The 17,628-nt window shown below is 34.6% G+C and overlaps 1 protein-coding gene across 1 annotated transcript; it reads left to right on the forward strand.

Annotated features, from left to right (window-relative positions):
* The first annotated feature begins 91 nt into the window (after window positions 1–91).
* Window positions 92–16,967, forward strand: LOC132546447 (transmembrane protein 241-like). Its single transcript, XM_060210159.1, has 14 exons — window positions 92–157; window positions 1,345–1,483; window positions 2,525–2,571; window positions 3,563–3,652; window positions 4,622–4,703; window positions 7,432–7,509; window positions 8,406–8,483; window positions 8,939–8,987; window positions 10,268–10,316; window positions 11,621–11,656; window positions 12,395–12,499; window positions 14,150–14,246; window positions 15,186–15,250; window positions 16,421–16,967. The coding sequence occupies exons 2-14, from the start codon at window positions 1,406–1,408 to the stop codon at window positions 16,872–16,874; spliced, it is 1,308 nt and encodes a 435-aa protein (XP_060066142.1). The 5' UTR covers window positions 92–157; window positions 1,345–1,405; the 3' UTR covers window positions 16,875–16,967.
* The last annotated feature ends 661 nt before the right edge of the window (window positions 16,968–17,628 follow it).

Below are 17,628 nucleotides of genomic sequence, written 5' to 3' on the forward strand. Positions count from 1 at the left end.
TGATCAGGCTCTGGGTGTACCCGACGCTTTGAAAATCTCATTGACATTTGACGATCTATAAACGCACTGATGACTTTGCACAACAATAATTTCCATGCAGCAGACCTCGTTTATCCAGCTGTTAATGAAATAAATGAATCGAAGAAGACCTGGCGTGGTAAGTTCAACCGACATTGATATTTTTTTGTCCCGTGCCACCTCTCCAACGTGCATTAGGAAAAGGACATGCTTATGGGGACAAGAAACATCAGATTACAGAGGCACGAATGTATCTAGACTGAAACGTAAACAAAACAAGTATTAACATTTACTTATGGCAATTGCTATCATACTAAATGGAAAATTAAACTTATCGCAGGGAAATATAATACAGAGGGATAAGTAATTAGGCCAAGTGGTTATTTCTCTGGCATTAGCTTTTGTGTTTTTGCTTTAAGTCATGAGGTCACTGCAGTCCCTTTTCCATCACAGTTCTTGTCATGCCCCATACTGTAGCTAGTGTGAACTTTGCACTGACCTGACCAGAGTCATTTTGTTGACAAGTGAGAAGTGAATCACATTAAAAATTGATACTTTTGGATTAAATTAATGTGTCACAAAACCAATGTAAGTAAATAAGAAAATTAATCAGCTTTTTAATGCCATTTATTTATTTTCTTCATATTTCTGACTGAAACTTGCATACAATACAATAAAGGATGGTATTTCAGTTGTAATTAGCTTAAAATTGCATTTTGTTTTTGTTTCAAAAGTTAGTGCAGTCATTAGTAGTGTATATTTTTTTAAGAAGACGTCTTTGCTAGTGTGTTACAAAGAGAATTACTCATTTTTGACCCCTCCCTCCCCTTCCCTTTCCCCCTCCCCCTCCCCCATATCATATCTCCTTGCTTAAAGGCACATTTCGTATAATTCATAGAAGTACAAGAACTTTGATCATAGTTAAAGTTCCCGTTATATTTTTAGAACAGAGGCATTTCCATAGCAAAATAATAAAGGTTGTTCGTTTACAGATAAGACTACTTGGTGTCCTTTTAACTTAGGTACTTTTTTGTAAGTTAATCAGTGAAATGAAAATATCACAAGGTTGACTTTTATTGAACAATAATTTAAGGGAGATAAATTGATACCACTCTAACAGAATCCATCATGCATTATCACAAACGATCCTGTATTGGATAAAGAGCTTCTCACTAGAATGAATAAATCATTTAAATGTTAATTTTTGAGGAAACAAAATTTAGACGTAAGATGATAATTGAAACATTGACATTTATACAAATTGATGAATTAAAAATCAAATATCAATTTGAATATAAAACCTTATCTAACTCTGATGTGCTATAGGGTGTATCAACGATGGATAGAGCTCATCTGACGTTATAGTGAAAAGTCTCTAAGGGATATCATGGACTTTTTGAAGAATACAGTGACAAGATGCTTCATCTTTTGTGTGTTGTTCTTGGTGACAAACTTTGTCAATAAGGTAAGTAATGAGGGAGATAACATTTAAGGTAATTATATCAGAGTAGACAATGTATTATTAATAGCAAAAATGAAATACAAAGAACAGGAGATATAGTTTAAGAATAGGTATTGATTTAAAGTGAAGTGAGAGGAGATGAGAAAATGTAAAAAGGCATTTTATTTAAAAACAGGGGAGACAATTCATTTATTCATTCCAAGGAAAATGACATAATAAGAAAGAAAATAATGTAAAAACATGGAAAATAATATGAAGTAATGTGAGCATATTACAAGTAATTACAAGGTTAATGATAAGATAAAGAAAGATAATGTAAGTAAGAAGGGGAGGTAATATAAAAATAGGTGAGACAATTTATAATGAAATGTGATGTAAAATAATTTGAGAGATAATCTAAGAATGTAAATATTAGAAAGTGCAAAGTTGAGTTATAAGCATTTTACAATTTATAAATATGGAAAATACTGTAAAATGGTAAAAAAAATATGGGAGGTTCTGTGAGTAGTAATGGTTTACTAGATAGTGTGAAAACAGGATGCTAAAATGTTAAACACAGAAGAAAAGAAGTTCATTCAATAACTGAGATATCATGTGAAAATAAAGTAAAATTTTTTAACATAAGAAAATAGTAATACATGTAACATTTAATGGAACAACAGAGCAATGGATGTATAGGAAAGGGTTAAAATTTAAGGTGAAAATATGAACTTTTATTCATTTTACAATAATTGCGAAACAAGCTATCAGATTATATCAATCATTGCTGTTGGCTCGAATGGAAGGGCATGAAGGTCTTACTATGTGAGGAAACCAAAGTACCCAAGGAAAACCCACATGATCAGACAGGTGACCACATACCTTTTCACATCCATTACTTGGAATTGAACCCTGGATGACTTGGTTTGCACCTGACCACCCTAAGATATAAAGTACTGTAATAGTTAGAGATATTGTCTCTAAAGTGATCAGACTTGGTATAAATCAATACATTTTACTAAAGGATTGGCACAATTTTACAGTGTTTGTGTTATTCTGTTTCAGTATGTCTTGTCAGTTCTTGAGTTCAAGTATCCTACTATATTCCAAGGGTAAGTGTTTTAAATGTTGTATTAAATGAGCTAATTAATTAGTTGTTTAATGTATAAAGACAATTTTCCTTTTTTGGAAGACCATTGCCTCTTTAAGAAAAAAATGTCTCACCTTCTTCTAGAAGGTGATTGTCTCCCTTGGAATGCAAATTCTCAGGAGCCAGTTTATCACACGTTGAAAGTAACAGTCTCTCCCAGAAGTCATTTTTCACCCTCAGAATGGAATGATCTCCCTCAAAACGGGACTGTATGGCATTTAAGACATTTTTGTGTCTCAGAAGTTTGTCTTTCTTGGACAGCAATGATGTCCCTATGAATGCATATTTTTATAATTATAAGGTCATTATCTCACTAGAAATGCCATTGACTGACTATGGAGGCAATTAATTCTCAGTTTTCTCCCTTGGAAAGCACTTGCCTCAAATGAATGCACTTGCCTCCTTCAGAAGATGATTATCCGTGCCATATTATGATTGTCACACTCAGGAAGTGATAATCCTACATTGGAAATAGTTGTCTCCCTTGGAGTACAGGGATCTAGTATCTCACTGAAGACAGCAATTATTCTTTATTGGCATTACCTGTGTGTAGCATGTAATATGAATAATCAAGTCCTCATGAGTGGGTTGCTCAAATTCAAATTTCAATTTGCAACATTTCAGACATTTTTATCACAAGTTACACTTACAATATTTACCTCATCTCTCTGGTAGAATGATTATGATTTTGAATATCCACTGGAACTGATCTGTGTATTCAGTGGATGTACAGTTTTGGATACTTAATTGGTGAAATGTGTATTAACATAAGGGAATTAAGAAATGCAACAGAGAGTTTACCTAACTTCATTTGCCATTATGTTTCTTTCCCTATAAGTTGTGTTACTAAAAATGAGTCAGGGATTAGTAAGCAGTTTTGTTTTGTAGATGGCAGACAGGTAATGTATTGTAAATAGGCTGTATTTGCACATGTAAATGTTTTTATTATGTAGATGGCAGACATTTGTTGGTTTCCTGGTTATCAGGATGGGTGTGGTCACCAAACACTTGCCCTCCATGCTGACAGACAAGGAAACTATCAGGTTTGTAAGCAGTTACGAGATAAATGTCATAAAGTAAACATGAAATCGTGACACAACACGATACTGTTTATGTTTTATCTGTTAATGATATTGGTGGTATAAGTAGCTTTGTATATGATTACAATATTTTAGACTGCCAAATTTCCAGATTTTGAAGAAGTAAAATTCATTTTTTTTTCAAAACCGAAAAAAAGTGTTATGAATTGTTGTTTGGAGCTCTGAAGTATCCTATATACATTTTTTGTTTCACTTGTGATGAAAAGTCATGGAAGCAATTAAATGTATTTACATCTGTAACTCATATCTTATTAGTGAACATTGACCAAATTCAGTAATACAGCTAGATCATGTTGTAGACACCTAAACACTTCTATTTTTACACAGTATCTAACAGATTATACATTCCAGCAGCTCTGAACATTAGAAATGCTGAGAAACTAAATTTTAAAGTTTAGCTCAGTTATTTGTAATCCAATCAAATCTGGAATATGGTTATGTTGTAGTATTGACATCTGAACCCAATAAATAGATAATTTTGTGTGTATATTTTGGACAAAAATGTCAGATTTTGAGAAATGATTACAGAATCTTTATAGCTTGTTCTATTCATCTCAGATTTACATGTTGTTTTATGGTATTAGAGGAGTTTTGTTCTTCCTCCTCAAGAATGGTGATATTTTGGGGGTGAAAATGTCACGATTTTGTAAATTTTGGAAAATGAAGAATTTACAAAATTTGTTTTACAATGTAACAATGTATTTAATGTTCGATTGTGTTTATACATCAACATGAAATTTTAGTATTTGGGAAGAGGGTGACACATGTTTTAGTGTATTTTGTAGTTTGCTCAAGAATGGCCATAACAAAGCAAGACTGGTGAGACATTTAATTACGTATGTTATTTTAATGTTTTTTTTTAACAGATAGCATGACCTTGACTTGTACAGATGACGTTGGTCTTTATTTCAGACGTAGAGCAGTGATGTGGATCCCTGGCATGATGTTGTTTGTATCAGTGATATACTCAGGATCCAAGGCCTTAGCTAATCTGGTCAGTATAAACAACAGAACCTTGTTAACCTTTCTTGTGTCAGAATATGTATGTAACCCGACAACATTATCCTTGCTCTATTGACTGCATGGATCATTGGACTGTCCGGAAACTTACTTAACACGCTTTCTCACAATTATGATCTGTTACACCAGTTTAAGTCTGATCTCCCAGGATCTAAATTAAGGATAATTACTATATATAGATTTCTTAACCAAACTCTCACTCAGTTTTGAAAAAACTAAACACACCTATTCACATCCATCATCTCTGGTACAAGTTGGCATTTGGACCTCAAAGGGTCAAAATTGAGGTCACTGTAATCATAATGGAAAAATTGTCAAGTTCATTTTGTTTTGATCTGATTGTCATGCAACTTCGCACATTTACTCACAACCATCATCACTTCTGTCAAGATTTTGTGTCACTACCTGGTTATAAAAAGGAAGTCTCACATTCTATTATTAGAATTTTCAATATTAACATATCATTTCACATATAATGAAATGTGTGATGAATTTCTCTTTCATATCAATTAGATTTGCAATTGAGCTTTGTTTGATTTGATTGATATTCATATCTTTTAAAAATTCAAGTTAGCTGCTGACATGAGGGAATTGGATCTTCTGAAATACCTTGTGTACAAACATTTGTTATGTGGCTGTAGGCTAACCACAAAAATAAAATGTCAGAAACCCAGACAATGAGTCATTGTGTTACCTGTTTTGTTTGTTTCTCTGGCTCTCTCCCTGTATGTGTACCTGTCAGAAACCTTGACAATGAGTCGTTGTGTTACCTGTTTTGTTTGTTTCTTTGGCTCTCTCCCTGTATGTGTACCTGTCAGAAACCTAGACAATGAGTCATTGTGTTACCTGTTTTGTTTGTTTCTCTGACTCTCTCCCTGTATGTGTACCTGTCAGAAACCTTGACAATGAGTCATTGTGTTACCTGTTTTGTTTGTTTCTCTGGCTCTCTCCCTGTATGTGTACCTGTCAGAAACCTAGACAATGAGTCATTGTGTTACCTGTTTTGTTTGTTTCTCTGGCTCTCTCCCTGTATGTGTACCAGTCAGAAACCTAGACAATGAGTCATTGTGTTACCTGTTTTGTTTGTTTCTCTGGCTCTCTCCCTGTATGTGTACCAGTCAGAAACCTAGACAATGAGTCATTGTGTTACCTGTTTTGTTTGTTTCTCTGGCTCTCTCCCTGTATGTGTACCTGTCAGAAACCTAGACAATGATTCTTTGTGTTACCTGTTTTGTTTGTTTCTCTGGCTCTCTCCCTGTATGTGTACCTGTCAGAAACCTAGACAATGAGTCATTGTGTTACCTGTTTTGTTTGCTCTCTTTCTCTGTTACTCTCTCCCTGTATGTGTACCTGTCAGAAACCTAGACAATGAGTCGTGTTACCTGTTTTGTTTGTTTCTCTGACTCTCTCCCTGTATGTGTACCTGTCAGAAACCTAGACAATGAGTCATTGTGTTACCTGTTTTGTTTGTTTCTCTGACTCTCTCCCTGTATGTGTACCTGTCAGAAACCTAGACAATGAGTCATTGTGTTACCTGTTTTGTTTGTTTCTCTGACTCTCTCCCTGTATGTGTACCTGTCAGAAACCTAGACAATGAGTCATTGTGTTACCTGGCTCTCTTGTTTGTTTCAATGAGTCATTGTGTTACCTGACTCTCTCCCTGTATGTGTACCTGTCAGAAACCTAGACAATGAGTCATTGTGTTACCTGTTTTGTTTGTTTCTCTGGCTCTCTCTCTCAGAAACCTGTGTTTGTCTGTATGTGTAGAAACCTAGACAATGAGTCATTGTGTTACCTGTTTTGTTTGTTTCTCTGACTCTCTCCCTGTATGTGTACCTGTCAGAAACCTAGACAATGAGTCATTGTGTTACCTGTTTTGTTTGTTTCTCTGACTCTCTCCCTGTATGTGTACCTGTCAGAAACCTAGACAATGAGTCATTGTGTTACCTGTTTTGTTTGTTTCTCTGGCTCTCTCCCTGTATGTGTACCAGTCAGAAACCTAGACAATGAGTCATTGTGTTACCTGTTTTGTTTGTTTCTCTGACTCTCTCCCTGTATGTGTACCTGTCAGAAACCTAGACAATGAGTCGTGTTACCTGTTTTGTTTGTTTCTCTGACTCTCTCCCTGTATGTGTACCAGTCAGAAACCTAGACAATGAGTCATTGTGTTACCTGTTTGTTATGCTCCCCCATATGCATATAGTTGCTGCTTTGTTTGTCCATTTTTATTTCTGTCCATGCTTTTGTGTCAGGAGCATATGTTTGTGAACATTTAAGCAAGGATCATGAAATTTGGTGTTAATATTGGTCATACTAAGACAATGTGTTATTTACCAAAGTCAGGGCATGCAGTCCATTATAGAGTTGTTGTCCTTGTTAAATCTTTTGTGTCCCAAGCAGAGCTTTGCTTGCATTTAAACTGGGATAATGAAACTTTTTTTATACATTGTTCATACTAAGATAATTGGCCTTTGTTGGGTAAATATAAAGTTGTTTTCTTGTTATTTTTAATGTTCTCCATGTTTGTATAGGCCTACTGGTTAAGAGTCTATATATTGTGTAATTTTGGTACATGTTTGTATAGGCCTACTGGTTAAGAGTCTATATATTGTGTAATTTTGGTACATGTTTGTATAGGCCTACTGGTTAAGAGTCTATATATTGTGTAATTTTGGTACATGTTTGTTTTTTTTTGTTTCCAGTCTCTTCCTGTTTTCCTCTCTCTTCAGAATCTAGTCACAGTGATAAACTGTACAACACAGATGGCCATCTCTAGAAAGGTTAGTGGCTCTCATATGTGACAATGTATTTAACATGCTACTGTCAGTGATAAAACCCATATGACCCCTGTTGTAAGATGGTATTTGATTAGCTACTGTCACTGATATAACTCTTGTGACCCCTGATGTAAGATGGTATTTGATTGGCTACTGTCACTGATATGACTGATGTGACTTCTGATGCTACATGCCCCTGTGAGGACTTTCTGCTGTCACATGCTGAAGATCCCCAGTGGCTTTTCAAAAAAGAGCAAGCATGATAAAACTGCTCCAGGGGTATAGGGGTAGTGCTAGGCCATGCAGATGTTTTAAGGCATTTGATGAACTTCAAAATTACCCGAACATAAACCTAATCTATGTAGGCCCCTTATCCCTCCTTTCCACTTTTGAACATTTTTTAGACTACTAGAGTTAGGATTAGGCATTATTAGGCCCTGGAGTCGTCTTCTAAAACTAGCATAATCAAATACATTGTTACAGACGGTTTCAGCCCTCTGACGGGGATGCAGGTCGCCCCTCATGTCGCCAGAACACTGACGTTTGTTGGTGAGACAATACCTGATATTTATTTGTTTGCTGTTAACTTTTTTTTTACAAAGATTTCCTCTCTGTTACCTTCATAATATGTAGTTATGTTTTTTGTGAATCAATTCATATTGATTACATGTTTTAGTATTTCTCTTTGTTTTATTTATCATTTCATTCTTCTATCAAGAATTTCTGTCTGGTTTTCAATGGATTATTTTTGGCTCACCTTTTACATGTTTAACCATGCTGCTTCTTGGTTCTCTTGTTTAAACAGTATTAGCTAAATGCTGAATGAATTAACCAATAAAATATGTAAATGTTTGGCTGGAGTAAGAACTATAACAGTATTATTATCTTATCTCTTGCAGCTGATGAGCTTATTTAGTTACCTGATGTTAATGTTGGTCATTACTTCATCAATAGGAACCATCAACACAGACCCTCAGGTGTGTACTTTACTTAAACTCTGACCTTCCGGTGTGTATAATATTTCAACACAGACCCTCAGGTGTGTACTTTATATAAACTCTGACCCTCAGGTGTGTATACTCTATCAACACAGACTCTCAGGTATGTACTTTATATAAACTCTGACCCTCAGGTGTTTATAATATTTCAACACAGACCCTCAGGTGTGTACTTTATATAAACTCTGACCCTCAGGTGTGTGTTGTTTATCAACTCTGAACCTCAGGTGTGTATTGTATATCAACTCTGACCCTCAGGTGTGTATTGTGTATCAACTCTGACCCTCAATTTATATTGTATACCAACTCGGATACTCTGTTTTCTATTCTCCAACTTCTAAGTATATAATTATCTATTCATTGAAGTTCTGTGATTATTACTTGTACAAATACTGGAATCTATTGGTGAACTAGTCTTTTCTTTTCATTTTCAGTTTAGTGCTGATGGATATTTCTGGATGTGTATTCATATTATTTGCACAGGTAATAAGATTTCCTCTGAACTAAGCATTTATATATTTATAGTAGAAGAACTGTTCAGCTAGCACATTTCATGGATGCTGTATGACTCTTGCAGTACTGTAACAATATTAATAAATTTTACTTTTTATTCCACTTGAAATAGTAATTCATTTATAATTAATGCAAATACATATCAAGCTAAACCACATGTTTTTAAGGTAGCATATATCCTTAACTGTAACACAAATCACAGGTATAATGTGTAAGGTAGCATATAACCTTAACTGCAACACAAATCTCAGGTATAATGTTTGAGGTAGCATATATCCTTAACTGCAACACAAATCTCAGGTATAATGTTTGAGGTAGCATATTGCCTTAACTGTAACACAAATCTCAGGTATAATGTTTGAAGTAGCATATTGCCTTAACTGTAACACAAATCACAAGTATAATGTTTGAAGTAGCATATAGCCTTAACTGTAACACAAATCACAGATATAATGTGTAAGGTAGCATATATTCTTAACTGTAACACAAGTGTGAAAGGTAGCATATATCCTTAAGTGTAACACAAGTCACAGGTGTAATGTTTGAGGGATATGTAGTGTATATCCCTAACTCTGACAGCAGCTTTAATGTGGTACATATGTATATATATGTATCATCTGTCCCAAGCTCTAATGTAAATCACAAGTATGATGTGTAAGGTGGAATATATCCTTAACTTTAACACAAATCACAGGTATAATGGGAAAGGTAGCATATGTCCTTAAGTCTTAACTCAAACTGCAGCTTTTTGACATCTAAGAGAAAAGGTATCAAATAAAGGGTCTATTAAGTACGTGGTATATATAACAATAAAGATCAAGTCAAACATTGGCACCATATCCTAATAGATATATATGTTTGATGCATTCTTTCAAGGTTATTTTTGATGGTTCAAATATTCATGGTTTTATCAATGAAAGAAAGGATGAATTTTTCATGCTTGTCATAAAAGAACTTTGTTTTCTGACTTTTCTCTGTCAGTTTTCAAGCTTGAAAGTTTTTTTAATTGATTTTTTTATTTATTTATTTCATTTTAGTATTTTTGAAGATTTCATTAAATCCTCAAAAATGATGAAAAAAGCAGATTCCTCAAAAATGCCATTTTCTTTATCAGTTACTGAGACATAAAAATACATGTTTGCAAATCTGAAAAAGGTGGAAGGATAGTATTGACAATGTTTCGATCCAAACCATGTGTTTCACATTCTGTTGCATTGCTTAACAAATGTTTTGCTGGGTTTTTTTTGTAGGTGCTTTACAGATTTATTCAAAACTGACAAAAGGCAGATTAAAAATAAGGTATGTACAGGTCACTGGATAGAGTTGTAAAATATGTGTGACGGTAGGATATATAAAACTTGGTGTCCTCACTCAAGTGACTTCATTTCTCAGGATTATGATCAAACATTGCATGAATTCATGTTTCAGGGTTCAAAGTCCAAACTCACTGTTTCCTTTTATTTTGATAAAACTTTAACACAATGGTAATCATAACTATATGGCCTGAAATGAGGTTGTGTGTCATATTGATGGATATAGAAATTTTCACAAATGTTTTCTAGTTTGAAATCTCTAAACAAAATGATGAACTTTGACTTAAGATATATATTGTTTAGACAAAGAAAGATGGGTTCTTCAAATTGAGTGACTGACCCTCTGGTGGCTAAATGTACAGGCTCAAAAGGGAATAGTTTGACCATAAAACTTTTAGATGTTAACTACAAAAACAAATTGTCAAGTTATCCTCGAGTTGTGATGTTCAGAAAAAACATATGAATAAAGGAATGAAACCACTCGCCCCACTTTCCACCCAATTTCCCCCACACCACACTCAGTTGGACTTACTCACTCAATAACCAAGGAAATATATTTACATGTAAATGCACTGACATGAAGGTCACTTGCCCCTGGAGATATTTTTCAACTGGTTATCATATTGAAACACTTGAAATCCCAACCCTAACCATGCATATCTTACTCTGTATAGTGGTTTAATTTTCTGGGTTACTATTTCACATTTGTTCTGATATGGTGGCTTCACACATATGAAATTTTGTGCATTCCCCCCTTCTGTAATTTTCTGACCGTTGGATTAGTTGTAAAAGTATTTGGTGGATACCTAATGCCATGAATATAGGGAAATGAAATCTTCCATGTATATCTATACACTTACTGAACAATCAATGAAATTCCCACAGTGACAATAACACAGTCCAATCCTCTCCAATTCAGGTTTTATTTTCGCTCTGGGAATTTCATTTTAAAGAGTTTTAGTGGGGACTCTGTATACTAATAGTATCCACGGCCTTTCCAAGACATATTTCACCTATCTTCATCGACAGGGATGTTGTGTCTCCACCCCGTGCTTTAATCATGCTACATGTTTCTTTCTTGCTCTTTCTGTTTTATAGAAGATGTTTTCCTGACTCGAGGGTTATCATGAAATAAAGAAACTGTAAACTTTTGATGGATAATTATGATTTGTTGTCTATAAATGTCCTTAAATGTTCAACTTATTACAAGTGAATATATTGATTTACTTATTTGCAGAAAACATACACAAAATGCGGCTAAAAATATAACTGTAATTATCTTAATTTCAGCTCACATGAAAAACTTTACTGCAACTACATATACAGGTAAGAGTTCAAAGGTCACCAACTTTCTCTGATAATATAGATAAAGTGTCCTAGTTCACTGAATTTTGATTTAAAAATATTACTGTTAAAGCTTTACAAATCATTGACTTTTTGGCCTAACACATAGAAAGGTTATATTTAAGGGAAATAACTGTAGCAAAAAGTCATCTGACGAATTGATCTGCTGAAATTAAACAAAGAAATATTTAAACAATAATGAAATTAAATGAAGAAATATTTAAACAATAATGAAATTAAATGAAGAAATATTTAAACAATAATGTATGAAAATTGAATGGAAAATGATGTGTTTTCAGAATTCATGAGGTTGAGAAAATCAAAGGGGGTTCATCTTGACTAGATCCTCTTCTAGCCAGTGCTGGTCGAGTAGATTTAGCCCCAAACCTTGAGCGTGTTTTACTGGTTTTACTTCAACTGAATTCCAGGCATTAGATTTTATTAAGATGTTGCTGGAAACAAGTGCTGTAACATGGAAATTGTATACGTTGCTTCAAGGGTCTTCATGAAAGTCTTTCTTTAATTCGTATATTGCCCTATTTTTATGAATTTTGTGTTAACAGTTTGCATGTTGTACTCTCTTGTTTTTGAAACTTGTACACAAAATTGATATTTCAAGAAGTGAACAACCAGTGAATATGTATTGTATGTGATATAACTTTGATAGTTTTGTCCTATATGTTAGTCAGAGAAATACTTTACATCTTTATTTGTTGCCAGCATGGTCCTCCTAGCACCCTGTAGTTACCTGATTGGGGATGCACTTGACGCCATCAAATTTCCTTACCTATACTTCTCCAAATTCTACATAGGCTGTATATTCAGGCAAGTATCAAAATTTAACATGCTTTTGTCTATGAAATATACAGAGAATACATGGTCAGTATCTTAAAATATGAGCTGTATTTTGGCGACAGTGAAGGAAGACCCGAACCAAGACACTGACCATGTATTCTTTCTATCCAGTAAATCAGTCCATCAAAACTTCTACAATTTTTTGATCCAATCTTTGTTTACCTGACATTGATGTTACACTGAATTTAGTCTGATGATTGACATGCACACAGAAGTAATTGTCCCAAACAGAAATAGAATTCCAAATTTCAAGGGATATGAATTTTATGAATTTTTGAAAATAAACTAGGATGTTACAACATATAAAATCACTTATTTCAACAATAAATTTTATTGAGAAATGTATTTTTTTTAGTAAATTCAAATTCCTGTTTTCGTCAATGCGAAATACAGCAAAAATGATGTGGTAGGTGTATTCCCACAATGTTAGTGCCAGTTACAGGATAAAAAACACAATGTCAATGTATATCGTTTAGTGGTAATCTTAATTTAGTTCATTTTGCACTAAAACATGATAATGCTAATTGTAGTTTCAGAATGATTTTGATAAAAACTTACATCTTTGTCAATGAAGTGGTGTCGAAAATCCTTTATTATTACTACTAGGTCACAGGGAACAAAAATGTAGTATACTTCCTTTACATAAAAGCTTTGATTTCTCAAACCAAAACACATAAATTAATATTAGCAATCTACTTCCACTATGTAGTGTTAAGGTCAAAGTTTAGCATGGAATCAAAGTAAACATACATATGAAATCTGAGAGAGATCAATTGAGTCTTCTCAAGAAAAAGCAATAACAAACTTGCCGAAATCAAAGATGACCATCTATCGGCCATTTTGCCTTTCTGCTCAGACCAAAAATCAATCTGGCACAACTGGGGACCAAGGGGAACCTACATATGAAATTTGAGAGAGATCCATGTGGCACTTTTCATGAAATAGGGAGAACAATCTTTATTGAAAAAATCCAAGATGACCACCCTTTAGCCATTTTGTTTGATTTTGGGTCTGATCAGAAAAATAAAATGGTCGACAGTTGATCATCTTTGATTTTGACCAAGAAAGTTTGTTATCGCTATTTCTTGAGAAGTACATCAAAGATTTTTGTCAAATTTCATGTGTATGTTTCTTCTGATCCCCAGTTGTGCCTGTTTGATTTTGGGAATGATCAGAAAAACAAAAATGGTCGACAGTTGGTCATCTTGGATTTTGCCTAGTACAGATGGTTATCTCTATTTCTTAACAAGTACTGAATGGGTCTCTCTCAAATTTTATACATATCTTCCCTTTAGTCTCTTCTTGTGCCCATTTGATTGTGGGACTGATCAGAAAAATCAAAATGGCTTTCAGGTTACCATCTTGGATATGTCAGGTAAAGATTATCATTGCTTTTGCTGCAAAGGAATGTTCATATTTTCTACCATTAAGAGCAAAAACAGAGAAGAGAAAAGAGGGAAGAAAAATCCAACTTTCAAAGAACAAATAAAAATGAAATAATGGTGGGCACTCTGTGATCTCTTGTTCTAGTACATGTGTAAGTGACCTTGATCTACTTTTGGGTTGCAGTGGTTCACAAGTTATTTCTTTGAAATAGTGGAGATTTTTAAAATATTTCAGTGGTGTGTTTGGTGTGCTGTTGAACCTATATACGATACGTCTACAGGAGGCTTATCTGGAGTCCATTGAGTTTGTCAGGATACAAGGCTTCGCCAAGGTAAACAAAACCTTGAAAGATAATGATAATAATGATAGTTCCTTAGAAGGAAATATTTCACAATGATAATTAAATAGAATCAAAAGTCACTGTCATGTTGATCGTCACCTCACCGATCTTGAAAAAAAAATTCTTTTGCTGTATAAAGTCAATGCAAAGTGGACATACCTCGGTCATTGAATTATATGTTATGAATTCTAGATATAAAGGTTTACCAGAAAATATAGCCAGAAAATTAGCTATTATCTAAGTTAATAGTACTTAACAGAACATCTTGTAATAACATGTATATTATTTATAATGCTATGTATTGGGAAACTTTCACCAATTTCACAAAATTTTACATGTAACACAAAATGTTAACACTGAAACGTGAAGAAAACAATGTTTTTCTCAGGCAAGTTTTTACCAGCACCCAAAAAGTATCATTTTCATGGTAGGGTAAAATTTTTCCAATATTGTTTTACGCTCCCCAAAGGGAGAGCATATAGTCACCGCTTTGTTCTTCTGTCCATCTGTCTGTCCATCATAATTTTGTCTGCAGTATAACACAAAAACTATTAGAGATATCAACATGAAGCTTCATAGATAGATAAATCTTAACAAGGAGAAATGCTGTGCACAAAAATCACCACTCTCTTTTGAATAATTTAGGAGTTGTTGCCCTTTGTAATTTTTCATACTTACATTTTGTTCAGAGCATAACACTAAAACTATTAGAGTTATCATCATGAAACTTCATAGGTAGATAGATCTCAGCAAGAAGTACAATGCACAAGAACCCTCACTCTTTTTAGCATAATTTAGGAGTTATCGCCCTTTGTTATTTTTCATACTGATATTTTGTCCCAATCAGGGAGTGAAACCCTTCCATGTTTTTAGTTTATATATATTGTGATATTTCGATGTAATATTTTATGCTGCCAATTTTCTTTACAGATGGTTTCTTCTGTAATATCTCTCCAGTTTTTTGACATAACAGTAACACAATCTCATGCTGTCTGGTGAGTACTTCTACAAAATCTGTTTCTACCCTCTCTACTGAGAGATAAACATGAGATATGTAGGAGTTTTTTGACATGAAAGAATCACTAAATACATCCAACGCATTGATATCTACTCTCGAAACTCAGAGGGAGACATGGGTAACTAAACGGGAGACATGGTACAATTCAAAGGGAGACATGGGTAACTAAATGGGAGACATGGTACAATTCAGAGGGAGACATGGATAACTAAATGGGAGACATGGTACAATTCAGTGGGAGACATGGGTAACTAAATCGGAGACATGGTACAATTCAGAGATATACATGGGAAAACTCTATTGGAGACATAGGACAACCCAGAGGGAGACATGGGTAACTCAGAGGGAGACATGGGGTAGCTCAGAGGAAGACATGGGGAACTCAATAAAACATGGGACAACCCAGAGGGAGACATTGGGTAACTCACAGGGAGACATGGGGTAACTCAGAGGGAGACGTGGGGGTAACTCAGAGGGAGACATGGGTAACTCAGAGGAAGACATGGGGTAACTCAGAGGAAGACATGGGGTAACTCAGAGGAAGACATGGGGTAACTCAGAGGAAGACATGGGGTAACTCAGAGGGAGACATGGGGTAACTCAGAGGAAGACATGGGGGTAACTCAGAGGCAGACATGGTAACACAGAGGAAGATATGGGGTAACTCAGAGGAAGATATGGGGTAACTCAGAGGAAGACATGCGGTAACTCAGAGGAAGACATGGGGTAACTCAGAGGCAGACATGGGGTAACTCAGAGGAAGACATGGGGTAACTCAGAGGAAGACATGGGGTAACTCAGAGGAAGACATGGGGTAACTCAGAGGGAGACATGGTAACACAGAGGGAAACATAAGATAACTCACTGAGAAGCTTAAAGAAGACTGTTCTTGTCACTTAAGCTCTCTTTAGACCAGCATTTCAAAATTTTGAGTACACCATCATAAACAAATGAAAAACACAGACCTTGTCAACATCCTGTTAAGTCTATGTTTGTGACACAGACCCTGTCAACATCCTGTTTAGTTTATGTTTGTGACACAGACCCTGTCATTATTTTATTCTGTCACAGATCATTTCAACTTCAAGCGAGGTTTATATTGAGTCACTATATACATGTTTTATCCTATGATTTCCTCTGTTTGCAGGCTAGCTGTCAATCAACTATCAGGATTTGTGTGCGAAGATCCCATGATTCCCTCTACAACATCAAATATTACAGACCCTGAGTTGTCAGCCAATAAGAACTCTTCTTACAACTCAGACACTATATCATCCAATAAAAAATCATCTTACAGTGGAGAGGATACATCTTCTAGTGGCATGGCCTCTTACAGCATGGAATATTCCTCACCGGCCAATCGCATGTCTTCTTACAATGCAGATTTTTCCTCACCAGCCAATCACACACCTTCATACAATGCAGAGTACTCCTCACCAGCCAATTACACTTCTTCTCACAAGGAAGAGTACACCTCACCAGCCAATAGTATGGCATCTACTTTTCATGAACAATTTTATCAGCCAGGAATAATTCCTGGATTAGGGTCCAAACATAATGTATTATACAATGACTTTTTACGAGATGACCAACATAAATAATGTTATTTTTGTTTTTGTGGAATTATACTGACAGTACTTTTACTTGTTATTTGATTGAAATTAAAAAATAAAAGTGCAATATTTATCAGAACACTTTGTATTAAAATCATTTGTAATACATCACCCCGTAGACAAACTCTAGATTTATGAGTATTAACAACATTTAAAGTTTGGTGTAAAAACTTTTAAGAACTTCCAGCTTCAAAAATTCCTTGAATTCATTTAGAAATGGAATGCTTTCCAGATGTTTTAGTGTCATTTTGTTGTCAGGTCTTATACGTTGACCTGTATTGTAAATCTTGTATACAGCAATCAGCATTATGCATGCAACTACATCATGCCATATATCAAACAATGAGCTGGTTGTTTGATACAGGAAAGGAAAAGGTTGTGATTCTCTCAATATACATTTATAACCAGTCCATGTCTGTAGCCACCATTATGAAAACAATTTCTGAAGTGTGAATCATATTTAAGGTATTCACATATTTATTTACATATTTAATTCTTACACATGATTTTACAGAAAAAAATCTTAAAATAATATTTACACTTTAAATACATTGATAGTACATATCAATAATGTGTTATTTTATCACAGTCAAGCCTCCCAAAGTCCAGCTGAAATTCTCCCAGAAGTACATACATCATCTTTTAATTTGTATGCCAGATCTTATCAGAGTATAAGCTGTGAAATACACATCAAAATACTGTAGCTTATGAATCACTGATTTCTAGGATTGAATATTCAACA

This window comes from Ylistrum balloti, unplaced genomic scaffold (assembly GCF_031769215.1).
Source record: "Ylistrum balloti isolate Yb309-2 unplaced genomic scaffold, AGI_CSIRO_Ybal_v1 Utg369890, whole genome shotgun sequence".
Classification (NCBI taxonomy): domain Eukaryota; kingdom Metazoa; phylum Mollusca; class Bivalvia; order Pectinida; family Pectinidae; genus Ylistrum; species Ylistrum balloti.

Bases quoted from the DNA above. Each gene is read 5' to 3' on its own strand.
- LOC132546447 (XM_060210159.1), top strand. From the start codon at position 1,406: ATGGACTTTTTGAAGAATACAGTGACAAGATGCTTCATCTTTTGTGTG. The intron at 3,653-4,621 runs GTTTGTAAGCAG...TCTTTATTTCAG, and splicing joins ACAGACAAGGAAACTATCAG to ACGTAGAGCAGTGATGTGGA. The intron at 14,247-15,185 runs GTAAACAAAACC...TTTTCTTTACAG, and splicing joins GGATACAAGGCTTCGCCAAG to ATGGTTTCTTCTGTAATATC.